This window comes from Pan paniscus, chromosome 11 (assembly GCF_029289425.2).
Source record: "Pan paniscus chromosome 11, NHGRI_mPanPan1-v2.0_pri, whole genome shotgun sequence".
In the NCBI taxonomy this organism is placed as follows: Eukaryota; Metazoa; Chordata; class Mammalia; order Primates; family Hominidae; genus Pan; species Pan paniscus.
Genome location: NC_073260.2, coordinates 97,590,381 through 97,608,182, shown reverse-complemented (window position 1 = coordinate 97,608,182; position 17,802 = coordinate 97,590,381). Strand labels below are relative to the sequence as shown.

The 17,802-nt window shown below is 39.9% G+C and overlaps 1 protein-coding gene across 3 annotated transcripts in view; it reads right to left on the bottom strand.

The window, feature by feature from the left end:
* The window catches only part of PLAA (phospholipase A2 activating protein), a 45,053-nt gene extending 31,690 nt beyond the window's left edge, over positions 1–13,363 (bottom strand). The window contains exon 1 of one of the 3 annotated variants that reach the window (XM_055092075.2): positions 9,779–13,363. In XM_055092075.2, the coding sequence (XP_054948050.1) occupies positions 9,779–9,927 (149 nt within the window). In that variant the 5' untranslated portion in view covers positions 9,928–13,363. The remainder of the gene's footprint in view (positions 1–9,778) is intronic. The other 2 variants (XM_055092074.2, XM_003830696.7) reach the window with 2 other exon arrangements.
* Positions 13,364–17,802: the final 4,439 nt, after the last annotated feature.

The following is a 17,802-nucleotide window of genomic DNA, read 5'->3' as shown; positions in this document are numbered from 1 at the left end:
CTCCAGCCTGGGGGACAACAGCAAGACTTTCTCTCAAAAAAAGAAAAAAAAAGGCTGATGTCCATTCCCCTAACACCTTCATTTTCCTCTTCTGGGAGCAAGATAATAAAGACTAAGATATTCAAAAGGAACTACATATATGGAAAAAATTAGAAAGTGAAAGTGCATGCCCAGGGAAAAGCACAGGCTCAGAAAAGACTGAGAAGACTAAGTTTACATCTTAGCCCGATATTTGAAACAAAGACACCCTTCAACAACAACAACAACAAAAAGATAATACACAAAAACATAACAAAAAACAGCAAACCCTGGAAAAGGGGAAGAATATGATTTCTAGAGTTATATTATTAGATTAAATGTTCACTTTCAACAACAACAAAAAAATCACATGCATACAAATAAACAGAAAAGTATGGCCCATTCAAAGGAAAAATTAAGTCAATAGACACTGTCCCTGAAAAAGACCTGGCAGCAGATCTACTAGACAGAGACTTTAAAACAACTGTTTTAAACATGCTCAAAGAACTAAAGGAAGATGGAGAAAGTCAAGAAAATTATGCATGAAGAAAACTGAAGTATCAGTAAAGAGGCAGAAAACCTATAAAGAAACCAAAAAGAAATTACGAAGATGAAAGGTATGATAACTGAAATGAAATTATTCACTAGACAACTTGAAGACAGATTCAAGCAAGAAGAAATAATTAGCAAACTTGAACATAGGACAGTAGAAATTACCAGGTTTGAAGAACACAAAAAAAGACTGAAAAAAAAAATGAACAGAGCCTAAGGGACTTGTGGAACAACATGAGGTAGGCCAGCATACAGATTGTGGCAGTCCTAGAGAGAGGGGAAAGGGAGCAGAGAGAATATCTGAAGAAATAATGGCTGGAAACATCCCAAATTTGATGAAAGACATGAATATAAACATCCAAAGAAACTCAACAAACTCCAAGAAGATAAATTCAAAGAGACCCACACCAAGTCACATTATATTCAAACTTAAGAAAGGGAGATACAAAGAATCTTGAAAGCAGTAAGAAAGAAGTAACTTATCACATACAAGGGATCCTCAATAATATAATTAGTAGATTTCTCATCAAAAACTTTGGAGGTCAAACTGAGTGCAGTAGCACACACCTGTAGTCCCAGCACCTCAGGAGACTGAGATAGGAGAACCGCTTGAGCCCAGAAGTTGGAGGCTGCAGAGTGCTGCGACCACACTCAAGAACAGCCACTGCATTCCAGCCTGGTCAACATAGCGAAACCCCATCTTGAAAAATTTTTTTGGAGCATTAGCTAGGTGTGATAGTACACACCTGTAGTCCCAGTTACTTGGGAGGCTAAGGCGAGAGGATCCCTTGAGCCCGGGAGTTTGAGGCTTAAGTGAGCTATGACTGTACCACTGTATGCCCGCCTGGGCCAAAAGAGTAAGACACCATTTCTTTAAAAAAAAAAAAAAAAATGGTGAGGGAGTTTGCTGCCACCAGACCTCCCTGTAAGAAATGCTTAAAGGAGCCTTCTCGCACAGTGAAATGAAAACACACTAGACAGACTTGAAGCAATATGAAGAAATAAAGATCTCAATAATGGTAAACACGATAGTGGTTTATAACTCCACCTTTTGATTTCTATGTCATTTAAGAAACATTACATTAAAAAAATTAGCCTAAAAGCTAATGATATTGTAACTTTGGTTTGTAACTCCAAATTTTTCCTACATAATTTCAGAGATTAAGGCATTTAAAATAATTATTACTTTATGTTTTTAGGACACAGAGTACATACAGATGTAATTCTGTGACACCAACAACCAAAAGGGGTGAAGATGGAGCTATAAAGAAGAATTTTTGTTTGTTATTGAAGTTAAATGTATACATTCAAATTAGAGGATTACAACTTTAGGATATTAAATATAATCCCCATGGTAAACACACACAAAAATAGAATATACACTAAGGAAATGGGGAAGGAATTTAAACATAAATAAACTAGGCCGGGCGCCGTGGCTCACGCCTGTAATCCCAGCACTTTGGGAGGCTGAGGCCAGCGGATCACAAGGTCAGGAGATCGGGACTATCCTGGCTAACATGGTGAAACCCCATCTCTACTAAAAATACAAAAAATTAGCCAGGTGTGGTGGCAGGGGCCTGTAGTCCCAGCTACTCGGGAGGCTGAGGCAGGAGAATGGCGTGAACCCAAGAGGTGGAGCTTGCAGTGAGCCGAGATTGCGCCACTGCACTCCAGCCTGGGCCACAGACTGAAACTCCGTCTCGAAAAAAGATAAAAATAAAATAAATAAATAAACAAACAAACAAATAAATCAACTAAACACAAAAGAAGACAGTAATGCAGGAGATGAGACACCAAAAAAAAAAAAAAAAAACAAACTTTAAGGCATATAGAAAACAGACAGCAAAATGGCATCAGTGATTACTTTCAATGTAAATGAATTAAATTCTCCAATCAAAAGACAAAGATTGGCAGAAACCATTTTAAAAAACATAATCCAGCTCGGTGCTGTTTATAAGAGACTCACTTTAGATCCAAAGACACAAATATACTGAAAGTGATAGGATGAAACAGGATATTCCATGAAAACAGCAAACAAAAGAAAGCAGGAGCAGCTATATTAACATTAGACAAAATTGACCTTAAATCAAAAAAAGAAAACAAGAGACAAAGGATTATTATATATTAATAAAAAGTTCAGTACAGCAAGAAGATATAACAATTATAAACATTTATGCACATAATATATAAAACAAAAACTGACATAATTGAAGTGATATATAGATAGTTCTACAATAATAGTTGAAGACTTCAATATCTCAATCTCAATAACGGATAGAATAATCAGACAGAAAACATGTAAGGAAAAAGAGGACTTAACAAAATAAATCAACTAGAACTAACAGACATACAGAATACACTATGTGAAAGCAAAGACACCTGCTACAGAAAAAAGTATGGAAATTCCTAGAAAAATTAAAAATAAAATTACCATATGACTCAGCAATTCCATTTCTGGATATATTCCCAATGGAAATGAAAGCAGGATCTTAAAGAGATATGTGTACAACCATATTCATAGTAGCATTATTCACAATAGCTCAAATGTGGCATCAACCTAAGTGTCCATCAATGGATGAATAAACAAAATGTGGTATAAACATGAAATTTTATTCAGCCTTAAAAAGGAGGGAAATTCTGACATATGCTACAACATGGAAGAACCTTGAGGACATTATGCTAAATGAAATAAGCCAGTTATAAAAACACAAATACTGTATGATCCCACTTATATGTGGAACTTAGAGCTGTCAAAATCATACAGACATAAAGGTAGAATCGTGGTTGCCAGGGTCTGGGGGTGGAGACAATGAGTTATTGCTTAAACAGGTACAGTTTCAGTGTAAAGAGATAAAAAGAGTTAAAAGATGGATGGTGGTGATGGTTACACATTATGAATATACTTAATACCATTGAACTGTACAGTTTAAAATGGTTAAGATGGCAAATTTTATGTTATGTGTATTGTATCACAATAAAAAAACTGGAAGAAAAGAATTAACAGCACTATATACCTCCAGACGTGAGGACAAAGAGGCAGGAACTAAGATAAGAAAGACTAATCGAAAGTCTTCAGAATCTGAAGCATTATGAAAAAGTCTTCAAAGAAAGATATCTGGTAGTAACCAATTTCAACTTGTTCACTTCATTTTAGGGGGTATTGTTTTTGTTTTTTAATGCTTTTGAAACCATTTTATCAATAAGCCCAGAGGAAGTCAAAAGACAGAACATGTTTTAAAATCTGTATTATGTAAACCACTAAATCTACCCACTATGTGTAACCCTTAACACTTCAAAGCATAGATGTTTGTGTGCATCTTCCGTAGTGGTCTGTGAAGTTCTTAATGGCAGAATCCAGATTAGGTTCTTTGTGTCTTCCCAAGTCCCTAGCACAATGTTTTAAATGGTTAGCATTAAGTATTTCTTAAACTGATTTTAAAAAATACTTAAGGTATTAAGACAAAAAAAAAAAAAAAAAAACCACGGGGGGTGGGGTAGGGATGTGCAGCTAGACAACCCAGCCAGACAACTGTCCTGCTAGTACTCAGCAAAAGTCTGAAGCTTTTTCTTTAAAAAGAAAATCTTTGAATGGGGGGACATAAGGCTAGTTGAGTCTTGGGAGTGTGAAGAATGTGTATATTCCTACTGGAGCCCAAGACCACCAAAAGAAAACCCTGGAAACCATACCCTCATCCTCTAGGCAGCAGATCAGCCCAATATAATGGCCCTACCAGATAACTCAACAGTAAAACTCACAACCAGCAAGCCCCATCCAGGAGCACAGATCTCCCAGGAGCTTCTTAATTCTCTACCCATAACACTGAGCACACAATAAAGATTACCAGACATCTGGGGAAAGCCTCCCGCATGAAATACAGTGATCAAAACAAATAGAGATGAGAAAAAAACCAATATGGAGGAAAACAGACCATTAAGGAGGAAATACCTTAAAACATTTTTTTAAATTGTCGTTATCATCCTTAGAGGTATAAGATATTGCAACCATGAAACAAGGACACACTTTCACAAAGTCAAGGCAACCTGCTAGAGATTACAGCCAAGAAAAAAAAAAAAAAGAGAGAAATTTAGAAAGCAAGTTCAATATCTGAATAAAAACAGTTCCAGAAAAAAGAAGACAGAAAAAATAAAGAGAAAGCAGCCAAAGAATTAATTGAAGAACATTTCCCGGAATTTATGGACATGAGTTTTCATATTAAAAGGGCCCGCCAATGGCCTGGAACAATGGATAGAAGTAGACTGCCTTCCAGAAAGAAAAAAAAAATAGTTCAAAAATCAGAATGGCTTCAGACTTCTCAACAGTAACACTAGAAGATGAAATACAATGGATTCCATCACAATTCTGAAAGAAAATTATTTTAAAATTAGAATGCTACAACCATTCAAATTATCATGCCAGTAACAAGGCAAAATAAAATAACTTTCAGACTTGCAAGGTCTTAAAACATTTATTACTGATGCACTACATTTCAGGAAGCTCTTAGAGGTTATGGTCCAATAAGGCAACAAGGAAGAAAACCAACCAAGAGAAAGCTAAAGGATACTGACAATAAAAATCCAACATAGGAGGTTCAAAAAAGTTGTTTTGGAAACAACAATGAAGGGAAATCCTAGGATTAGTTGTGCATCAGAGGTAGACAGACCAGGTCAGAAAGTTTGCATTGTCAGGAGAGGAAATTGTAAAATATCCAATGTATCTAAATGCCTTAAGAGGTGATTCGGTAACGAACAAAGAATTTGAAGTTGACTCAGTGATAAATACATAGTAAGCTAAGCAAATGAAAACCAAAATAAAACAATTATTAGCCACATGCAGATCATAAAATTGTTGAGGAAGAGTTATCATAGATTATTCCACAGCTTAAATTATAAGAGTCAGAGCACGGAGGCCGGGCATGGTGGCTCACGACTGTAATCCGAGCACTTTGGGAGGCCAAAGCGGGCGGATCACGAGGTCAGGAGATCCAGACCATCCTGGCTAACACTGTGAAACCCCGTCTCTACTAAAAATACAAAAAATTAGCCGGGCGCCGTGGCGGGCGCCTAAAGTCCCAGCTACTCGGGAGGCTAAGGCGGAATGGCGTCAACCCGGGAGGCGGGGCTTGCAGTGAGCCAAGACAGCGCCACTGCACTCCGGCCTGGGCGACAGAGCGAGACTCGTCTCAAAAAAAAAAAAAAAAAAAAAGGCACAGAAAAAGATGCATATGTGATGGGGTGAGTGGAAGGCAGAAAGAGAGCTAAATTCTCATATTCTACAGTAGGAACTAATAGATGACAACTGAAAAATCTATTAATATAGATTAATATAATCAGATCCTATGTCTGAAGATGTGTCTTCAAGCATGGGTCGTTTTTCAAAAGGCAAGGCAATATAAAGGCAAAGCTGCTGAAGTCCTATCTCACTCATCTCTCCCCACCCAGAAGTCAACGACAGACTTGGGAAATGTAATTTAGCTTGAAGCTAGCTTATAGAGACCTGAAGTAGTCTGAAACAATGGCATGTTGCGGGCTCAGTTCAATGCCCAACCAACAGATATGTCTCCACTCTGAAGGTCCAAAGACTTTCTGGGTTTTCAAAGGGCTTTTGTGAAAGACTAGGTACCTGGTTTAGTCTACTCTAAAATAGAACTATTTCTGCCTCCCTAGAACTAACTTTCCCCATTATTTCCAGTCCATCCCTACATTTACTACCCTGATCTAGAACCTTAGCAACAACATACATGGAAAGCAGTGGTAAATTCATTTGCATCAGAGGTAGACAGACCAGGTCAGATTCGGTAAGAGGCAATTCAGTAATGAACAAAGAATTTGAAGTTGAATCAGTGGGACTGATTCAAATTTACAGTGGTAAATTTCATTTACCACTTGGCTACATGGGAAAGCAAATTTCATTTACGACTTCACTCCAAACATTTATAGCATTTCATTAACTCTATTAATATGCTGTTATGAGCTGGGAGTGGTGGTTCACACCTTTAATCCCAACACTTTGGAAGGCTGAGGCAGGAGGATTGCTTAAGCCCAGGAGTTTGAGACCAGCCTGGGCAATCTAGTAAGACGCTCATCTCTACAAAAATAAATAAATAAAAATTAGCTGGGCATAGTGGTTCTTGCCTGTAGTCCCAGTTACTTAAGAGGCTGAGGTGGGAGGATTGTTTGAGCCCAGAAGGTCGAGGCTGCAATGACGCAGTGATCATGCCATTGCATTCCAGCCTGGGCAACAAAGCAAGACCCTGTGTCAAAAAAACAAAATCACACAAATATTCTATTATGGCCTGAACGTGTCCCCCAAAGTTCATGTGCTGGAAACTTAACCTTCAATGCAACCATGTTGAGAAGTAGGACCTTTAAGAGGTGATTAGATCAAGAGGGTTCTGCCCCCATGAATAGATTAATGTCATTATTGCGGGACTGGGTTAGAGAGTGGCTTTGTTACAAAAGCAAGTTTGGCCCCTCTGCGCCTCTTGCTGTGTGCTCTCCTGCCCTTCCACCGTAGGATGATACAGCAGCAAAGAGGCCCTCTCAAGATGCCGATACCTTGATAATGGACTTCCCAGCATCCAGAACTATGAAAAATACATTTCTTTTCTTTATAAATTACCCAGTCTGTGGTATTCTGCTACAGCAACACAAAAGAGAAGACATGTATCATGAAATAAAAATTGTCAATATGTCAGATTTGAGGACACTTTTACAACATTAAAGGTATGGTTGAGACACTTCAGTTGGCATCAATAAGAGCTTAATCACCTAATGACTATGAAACACTCTAACCCTGGGGTATCCAATCTTTTGACTTTCCTGGGCCACATTGGAAGAAAAATTGTCTTTGGCCACGCATAAAATACACTAATAATTACAATAGCTGATGAGCATTTTTTAAAAATCACAAAAAAAGCCTCATAATGTTTTAAGAAAGTTTATGAAATTTGTGTTGGGCCACTCTTACAGCCACCCATGGGCCACAGGATGGACAAGCTTGCTAACCTAACCAGCAGGATATGAGAGACTAAATAATCTTATCTCACTACGCACTAACACACACTGTGGCAAAATGCAAGTTCTTCATCAGTGTTAGATAAATACATACAGGAATGAATTTTGAAAAACAAAAACAAAAAAATCATGAGTGCGGCCAGGCGTGGTGGCTCACGCCTGTAATCCCAACACTGGGAGGCCAAGGCGGGCAGATCACCTGAGGTCAGGAGTTCAAGACCAGCCTGACCAACATGGAGAAACCCCATCTCTACTAAAAATACAAAATTAGCCGGGCATGGTGGCACATGCCTGTAATCACAGCTTCTTGGGAGGCTGAGGCAAGAGAATCGCTTGAACCCCGGAGGCGGAGGTTGCAGTGAGCCAAGATTGTGCCATTGCACTCCAGCCTGGGCAACAAGAGCGAAACTCTGTCTCAAAAAAAAAAAAAAAAAATCAATAGTTCAATGAACAACAAAATCACTTTTCAAATAGAGAATCAGTTCAGCCCAAAGTTCTTCAAGTTCCTGGTAAGCACAACCACTCCAGTGATTAAACTCTTGTCAAACTAGTACAGTCCCAAAAGTTTAATGACAGGATTCCATTATTAAAACAGGCATCCTTGATTATACTCCTTACTGCAATGGTTATATTCTACTGGCCTTATGCTTCTACTGGATTCAATTTTAAAGGCAAAAACTTAATAACTGTACGCAAACAAAAAGTTCCATATTAGTATTACTAAGTAGTTTTGGATATTATAGAATTTTAGAGTTAGATCTTTAGAGACCATCTCATTCAATTCAATACAGGAATTTGCTCTATACTATCCCTAGCCTAGTGGACCATCTTGTGTTGATTATACTACTTCAAAAGCCTCCAAGCAAACCCACTTCTACACTTATCCCTTCTCAATCTATTCTCTACCATCAGCTAGCAGAAACTTCTCAACACGGAAATCAGATCATGTTGCTCCCTGCTTGAAACTATTTGAAGGCTTCCATCTGCAAACTCCATAACCTGGCTCTTGCCAGCCTCAAAACCTGCCCTCACCTCACAGCTAATTCCCTCCTGTTTGCTCCTCCAGCTGCCTGGAATGCTCTTCCAATTCAATCCTCCCTATTTGCTCTTCCACGACCAGCTCCATCCATCTCATGCTTCAAATGTCAACTTTAAACAAACAACTCCTCAGAGAGGCTTCCTTTAATATATCTCTCCACCTAATTAACTGTATGTTTTCTTCACATGCCAGTTTTTAATTATTTATTGGCTTGTTTTTTAATCTATCTTCCCAATCAGACTGTAAGAAAGCTCCAGAAACACTGGCAACTTGTCTGTCTTTATTCCTCTCCAGTATCCCAAACAAAGAGGAGGCACTCAACAGTTATCAACTGAATTTATGGATGGTGACTCAAATTCTAAAATCTCTAGCAGTGGGAGACCTACTAAATAACAAAATAACTAACCTCAATTTTTCTTTCTCTGAACTGCAATGTGTCTTCTAGGTCTTAAATATCCTGTTACAACCAGCCAAATCAGGGCTGAACCCGTGAACTCGATCAGGACTGATTCCTAACCTTTTTCTTCTTTTTTTTTTTTTGGTTCGTGAACCCTTCTGATAAATCCTTTGAAGGCAATGGATGCTGCTTCTCCTCAAGAAACAGCACATGCACAGAAACAAAACATCCGAGAGGTTTCACTCCCTCAGGACCAGCACAGACCAGACTAAAATTCTAACCTGGACGAGAAGAGGATTCACCAATGCAATTTTTGAGAACTAAAGTCTTCAAAAATTAAATTTTAGAGAAGACTACAGAGCATCTTCTTCGAAAAAAAAAAAAAAAGAGGACATTTCAGATGCCTTCAAACTACCTCACTTCGGAGGGTGCAACTGGAATCAGTAAATTTTCAAGTCTAAAAGAAACTTGGGAGATCATCGTCCAAAAACTGAAGGCCCAAAAGGTAGGAGACTCGTCTGTGGTCAAGTTAGCACAACAAGGCAGGTCTTTGGTCCCCCAACCCTGTGCTCTTTCCACTTAAATCCCGATGGTTTCTTACACAGAGTTCTAATAGTCTGAGAATTGGAAGGGAGCGGAGAGCAGAGGGAAGGCTGGGGGGAGAGAGAGACGGCAGGACTGACAGGGAAGGGTCACTCTCCTTCCACTCTCCGGGAAGCGTGCAACACAGCCGGGGCAACCCGACTCCCAGCGCTCACCTGTCTGGGGCCCAGAGGCGGGTGGTGCGGTCTCGGGACACGGACACAAAGGCTCCCGGCGGATAGGCGCAGCACACCAGGCCCCGTACGTCCAGCTCGTGGCCCCGGAGCGAGCAGCTCAGCCGGTACCTGGTGGCGCCGCTCGTCATGGCCAGTGTCTGTTTGGCGCCCGGTGCCCAGGCACTGTGCGAGACCAGTCCGCAGGGGCGACTCGGAGAGCGCCGGGCCGCGGCGGGAGAAGAGCCTGCAGGTAAGGGGCGGCCGGAGACCGGAAGAGCCCGAGAGCCGGTACGGAAGGGCGGCTGGGAAGGGGCGCGCCGAGCGGGCCGAGTGACACAGCAAGCCTGACAGGCAGTCCGGAATTCATCATCGGCCTCAGCCCTCCATGACGCAGAGTGTGTGCGTCCCAACCGCCGACGCCGATGCGGAGCTGAGCCGGCTTTCCTCCAGGGCTCTGGACTCCCTGCCGAGGAAGAGAGAAAGAGGCCCGCCCTTCCACCAGGACGCCTGACCCTGGGGTCCTTCCCAAACCCGGGTCTCTTCCGACTCCGGGCCCAACAGTTTGTGGTAAATCGAGATGCGGGCCGGGACTACAATTCCCATAATGCCGCGCCAGCTGGCGTGGACATCCGGCGCGCCGAATCCGGATATTTTAAACCTGAGTCTTTCGCGCTGGGCATGGCGGAATGGCTGAGTGAGGTTGTTTGGTGTCTACTGTTAGGTCATCCTCACTGCTTTTCCCTGAGAATCTCGAGGTTTTTGCAAGTTAACCTTGTTTTTCAATTAAAACGAGAAAGCTTGAGGCCAAATTGGGAACTATTAATCATTGAACTATTGCTCCGTTTCAAGTTATCTGAATCTCCTACTCTCTGTTGTCAAATTTAGCAAATAAATACGGTGGTCCAAGTCAATTTTTTAAAGGTATAACTACTTTTCTCTGGCGGCTTGTTAAAATGTAGATTCTGATTCAATAGGTCTGAGTTAGAGCTGAGATACGTATTTTTAACAACCCCGCCGCCCACCCACCCGTGGTGCTACTTGCTAGTCATTATCAGACCTTATTGAGTGCCAGGGTAAACATGACCTGTCTCCTTACTTTGTTTTCTTCCCATCCGCTATTCTCTCGCATCCAACTACACTTTTCCACAAACCTTTCTAAATTGCTAAGCCCAATTCACACTTTTCTGACTTCTCCCTTCCTAAAACTCCTACTCTAGGTTTGGAATCACTTTTCCCCTGGTTTGGGAGATCATTCTTGAAATGCTGACTTTTGATACTTTTTTGCTATCATATCCCCTCCCTGGGTGGATTATTTACTACTTTGCTTATTTCTAGAGCTGTATTCCCATATTGTCTTCTCCAAACTCTAGATCTGTATTTCTAGCTATCTGTTAGAAATCTGTACCAATTAGTCCTAATTAAATTATTTCAACATTTCTCTAGCCTTTCTACCCCTTCTCTCCAGCCAATCCTACACATTAAAATATAATTATCTTTCTGAAATATACACTTAATTGTTTTTTCTCTGTTTGACAACCTGTGATGGCTTTCCATTCTTTTTTTTTTTTTTTTTTTTTTTTGAGACGGAGTGTCGCTCTGCTGCCAGGCTGAGTGCAGAGGCGCGATCTCGGCTCACTGCAACCCTCGCCTCCCGGGTTCAAGCGATTCCTGCCTCAGCCTCCCGAGTAGCTGGGACTACAGGAGCGCACCACCATGCCCAGCTAAATTTTGTGTTTTTAGTAGAAACGAGTTTCACCATGTTGGCCAGGATAGTCTCAATCTCTTGACCTCATAATCTGCCCTCCTCTGCCTTCCAAAGTGCTGGATTATAAGCGTGAGCCACCACGCCTGGCCGGCTTTCCATTTTTATAGTACAGCATTACATAGGGCCTTTCACACAATCTCCCTAATCTGTTTTACTAGATTCATCTCCCTCTGTTATCTCTCTTACTCTAGACATTTCGAATTTGTCACAATTCCCTGAACACATTATGCTGTATGCTCTCCATGTCTCTATGCTCTTTGTACATGCATTTTTTTTTAAACTTAGAATTCCACTTTCTCCATCTGTCATAGTTCAACACCAGTTTATCTTCTGTTTTTTTCTAGTTCCTCTGGGGAACCAATCCAGTTTTGTCTGTTGTCAATATAGTATTTACTGCATTCTAATATGTTCTTTTATGTCTGTCTTTTCTACCGGACTACATTTTATTATTACCAAGACCTTTATTTTACATGAATCTTAACCATCTAATTTACTGCCTCCTATATAATAGGAAATGTTTTTCAACTTGGTATAGTATTCAGTTTACCAATTTTCACAGTCTCTCATTTAGTTCTCACAATAACCCTGCAAGGTAGATAGTATTATTCCCATTTCACACATGAAGAATTTGCCTTGTTTAAAAAATGTTAATTTGGAGGCCATTAGGTGAGATAGTTCCAGCTCTGGAGCCCAACTCAATGTAAACAGTAAAATGAAACTTAAGCTTAACTAACAGAAACAGACAAACCTCTAACTAAGGACTTTCCACTTTAACCAATCAAGTAAGTATATTTTCTTAGTCTTGCTTCCACCAACCCCTTATAAAAGTTTTCCCCTCATGCTGTAATTGCCCCTGTGTTCTTTTACACAGGGAAATGTGTAATTTCACATTTCCCTGTGTAATTGCCTGCTGCCTTCCAAAAAACCCAAATGCACTGAGAACTACAAATGTTGCAGCAGGGAAAGATGAATAATCACAGGGCCAGCCAACGAGGAGGATGGGAGATATTTCTCAAATCCACCTCCAAGAATGTAGAGACTAGGTTTTTAAAGGATCGGTTGGTGGGCAAGAGGCTAGGAAATGGGAAATGCTAATTGGTTGGGTCAGGGATGAATCACAGGTGTGTCAGAACTATCTTCATGAACCTGAGTCATTTCTGAGGAGTGGGGTTCACAGGTCCAGGTTGTGTCTGTTGGTCTGCCAAAATGCTAAATTTGAAAAATATCTCAAAGACCAGTTAATTAGGTTTCACAATAGTGATGTTATCTGTAGGAGTAGTTGGCGAAGTTACAAATCTTGTGACCTCTGGTTATGTGACTCCAGGGCAGGAGGCTCTATAGAAAAGCAAGCTAATTAGGCTGGGTGAGGTGGCTCACGCCTGTAATCCCAGCACTTTGGGAGGCCAAGGCAGGTGGATCACGAGGTCAGGAGATCGAGACCATCCTGGCTAACACGGTGAAACCTTGTCTCTACGAAAAATACAAAAAGTTAGCCGGGTGTAGTGGCACGCGCCTGTACTCCCAGCTACTCAGGAGGCTGAGGCAGGAGAATCACTTGAACCCGGGAGGGGGAGGTTGCAGTGAGCTGAGATTGCGCCACTGCACTCCAGCCTGGCAACAGAGCGAGACTCTGTCTCAAAAAAAAAAAAAAAAGAAAGAAAAGCAAGCTAATCAAACAATGCCAAGTTATTGTTTGAGCATGTCTATTCTTTAGCAAAGTTCAAGCCTCTACCATAATTCTAATCTTGTCTTATGAATGTAGCTTCAATCTACATACAAGGAGTTGGGGTGGGGAGTCACTTTTCCTTGCCGCAAAGTTTAACTATAAACCAAATTCCTGGCATAGTTATTTTAGCCTCCACACTAGAATAAGCAAAAAACAAACTAACAATAAAATGACAACAACAAAAAACTAGTTTAGCCTGTGAGGTTTTAAGCAAAATGGAGTCAGTCATGTTAGATTTCTCTCATTAGTTATAATTCTGCAAAGGTAGTTTAAGTGCCCCTAGATGGAGTTTCACCACTTGTGGTTTGGTGCTGCCCAATTCATGAATCACTGTCTGCTCAACTGAACTGTTTAATACTTTAATGTGTGTTGTCTTTTAACAGCTTGATAGGAGGTTAATGCTCAGTAGATGTTATTGGTTACCTTAATGAATTAATGAATAACTGAAATAACTATTTTAATGTCACATAACTAGAACATAGTACAGCTGGGACTAAAATTCTATGAACACTAAATTGGGTTCTTGATACTTTAAAAATAATTATAATGTTTTTATGTGTTCAGCAGTTCAAAGGTTTAAAACAAATCGTTTATGTCAACTGTCTGTCTGCATACAAATAACAATTCTGGATCCCCCTCCCATATGCCTGAAGGCATGAAGGAAAAATGTCCGTAATGACAGTAGTTCTCTCAGAGAAAATGCATGGAATAGTTGGGTAGCTGGACTAAACATCACAGTTTGTGTAAATTGAGGTAAACATCACAGTTTATGTTCTCAATATGATGTTTTCATTAAAATTTAATTTTAAAAGCCCTCAATGCACTGAAGAACAGCATTAATGCAGATTATACAGGAATGAAGTTGGGGTCAATATGGTTCAGGGCCGGCAACTTAGTAGGAAAACCCAGGCAAACTAAAGAAAGGAATTGTAACAGGGATGGTATTTGGCTTGTGTGTGAAAGTGATGGTGACAGAATATTGTTTAGCATTTTTTTTTTAACTAAAATTCGACACATAGACTCTGGTGCCAAAACTTTGGGCTGGTATAGCACAATACATACATGAAATAAAATATTAAAATGCATTGGAAAATGATAGAAATTTTACATGTACAGATCTTAGAAAATGGAGGCTACAAATATGTCCCCCATAAGGGGAATGTTGAAAAAACAAAGTCCATATATATAAGAAAAAAACCCATAAAATGTGAAATATGGGCTGGGCGCAATGGCTCACGCCTGTAATACTACCACTTTGGGAGACTGAGGCGGGTAGATTGCCTGAACTCAGGAGTTCACAACCAGCCTGGGCAACACAGTGAAACCCCGTCTCTACTAAAATACAAAAAATTAGCCGGGCGTGGTGGTATGCGCCTGTAGTCCCAGCTACTCGGGAGCCTGAGGCAAAGAATCACTTGAACCTGGGAGGCAGAGGTTGCAGTGAGCCGAGATAGCTCCACTCCACCCCAGCCTGGGTGAAACAGCAAGACTCTCTCAAAAAAAAACAAGTGAAATATGAACTTCATCTTTAAGGATGGTTATCAGCTTCTAAATCACATTCATCTTGCCAGTACTGTGGAACATGACAGAAAATGTTTCAAAGCTAATACATTTCAATTTCCCAAAAGATAATTGTTTTCAAGCTTTTGGTGCCCAAAGAGGAGAAAAACATTCTTCTAGTGCCAATACATTTAGTAAGCTTTTTTCTTGGCTTTTAGTGAGTTTTTTTGTTAAACATTTAAGGACACTTTTTCCTTTGTTTTCATATGCTTTGAAATATTATCTAGATAATTGCATAATTCATTAAAAGCTGGCTAATGTGAATATTCATTATGATTTTTATCGTCCCCTCATTGAAAGTTTATTTAATTTTTTTTAACTTTTTTTTTTTTTTTTGAGACGAAGTCTTACTCTTGTCCCCAAGCTGGAGTGCAATGGCGCGATCTTGGCTCACTGCAGCCTCTGCCTCTAGGGTTCAAGCAATTCTCCTGCTTCAGCCTCCCGAGTAGCTGGGATTACAGGCGTCTGTCACCATGCCCGGCTAATTTTTGTATGTTTAGTAGAGACGGGGTTTCACCATGTTGGCCAGGCTGGTCTCGAACTCTTGACCTCAGGTGATCCGCCTGCCTAGGCCTCCCAAAGTGCTGGGATTACAGGCGTGAGCCACTGTGCCTGGCCGAAAGTTTATTTTTAAAAAGTAATAATAATGCATTCCTTGGTTTAAAATTCAAAAGACGTAAAGGATGCACATTTTCAAACCCTAACCACCCAGTTTTCCTCTCTGGAGGCTTATCAGTTTCTTGTGTTCTTCCCAAAGATTGTTTATACAGATGCAAGAAAATGTTAACATTGAATACTTACTCACCTTACTTTATATATCTTGGAAAACTCTCCATATTGTATGGGAAGAAGAAAGCTTTTCCTCTACCCTGTCATGTTCACTATTCAAGGGCCTATGAGTTAAACTGAAAAAAGACAGACTAACAGGAGAAAAATATCAATTTCTTATGCATAAAACAGCCAACAAAAGCAGCAGCTGACTAGTCAAATGATTAAAGTTAAAGGCTTATATAACTAACTTAGTAGGGAAAATGGTGGGGGAGAAACAGCTTTTACAGGGAAAAAAATAGAAACATTGACTTTTAGGAGAACAAATAAGAAAGTTTGTGTTCACGTTCATCTATACAGTTAGGAGTGGTGTTCTTCCGGGCCATAAGTTAGGGTATTTATGGTAGCATCATTCCCCAGAAATTTTGCTTTCAGTCAGATAAGGAACTCTCTGAGAAGGCTTTTTTCCCCCTTCATCAAATGCCTTCAGGTTAAAATAATATTTTTATACTAGCTCTGGGGTTCCTAGTCAGCCTCTGCAATATCAGTATACAAGGAGCATTCTTTTTTATAGATGGCCAAATTTTATGTGATTTTATGACTATAGCATTATTAATTCAGTGTTGTTTGATTTTTTTTCCTAATCTTTCTCTGTAACAAACACTGCTCAAATAAATAACCTTGGACATCAGCATATGTCATTTATATGTATAAATTCAGTGTGAATATATGCTCACTTCCTAGAAGTGGAGTTACTGGGTCAAAGGACATGTGCATTTGGATTTCTATAGCCATCTTCTTTCAATAGACACTCCTACCAGTGTATCCAAAAATCTTATTTCGGTTGATGTACATATTCACTAGTAAGTTCACCAACTTTTCTCTATTTTACAGTAGAATAACTTAATGATGTCACTCCTCAAAGTTTCTTTTCTTTTTTAAGATTCATTTTTGTTTTCATTTTTTGTAGGGGGAGGGTCTCACTATGTTGCCCAGGCCAGTCTTGAACTCCTGGCCTTAGTGACCCTCCTGCCTTGGCCTCCCAAAGTGTTGGGATTAGAGGCATGAGCCACCACACCTGGCCAAAAAATTTATTTTCTTAAAAAACCTACAAACATCCTACAAAGACATTTTTGAGTTATTTTGTTAACATTTTTCTTCTGTGCACCCTGGGCTACATAAGCGTAACTGGCCATATTCAGTACCAAGTGGTATCCTCTTCTTTGGGCCTTATTGCCCTTGACTCTACTGAGTACCCACTTGCTCCCTTCCCTACTCCCTCATTCTCCCTTTAAAACATCCAATCACTGCTGTACAAATCCAGGTTGAATTCCTTTCACATTGGACTATTTTCCCTATTGCAGTAGTAAATTATGGATAAAAATGTGTCCCTACTGTCAGGGTTTGTTATCTTTGACAACAAAAATAAATATATAACTGCAAGTTATAATGAGTGATATGTAGTGTTAAAATAATTAAATTGGAGGCCATTAGACTGAAGTCACTCTAATGCACTGAGTTCCTACATGAGGAAACTGAAACTTAAAACGGAATCACAAGTGGCCAACTAGTCATCAGTTATATCGTCTTGAACTTCCCACAAGAACAGTCCAAATAAGGCAACTGCTCAAACTTTAACCAATCAAATAATTTCTTTGCTGTGCTCTGCATTTACTCTCTGAAAGCTTTCAACTACCTCTGGGGGAGCCCCAAACCACTTATGATTTGGAGCTGCCTAATTCATGAATTGCTGTCTGTTCAAATAAGCTCTTTAAAATTTTAATGTGCCAAAGTTTACCTTTTAACAGATAGGAATAGTACAGGGTGCACTGAGGACATATAATGAGGTGGGGGGCCAGAAGGAGTTGGAGCACTAATCTAGTATGGACTGGCAGAGAAGACCTCTCTAATAAAAGACATTTGGGTTAAGACCTGAATGATGAACAGGACTTTGGACAGTGAAAAGCAGAGGGACAAAGATTCCAGGAAGAGAGAATTGCAGTGAAAAGGACTAGAGACAGAAAGGAACTTGAAACACAAGTAGTCTTACAATAAACTTAAAATTTGACATAACCTAATTACTAACCAAATTACAACTTGATATAACCTAATTCCAATTTGATATAACCTTAAAAGCAACAGAACCTAATACATAATGATCCAAAGTCAAATAAGATATGGTGCCTACTCTAAGGAAGCTCAGAG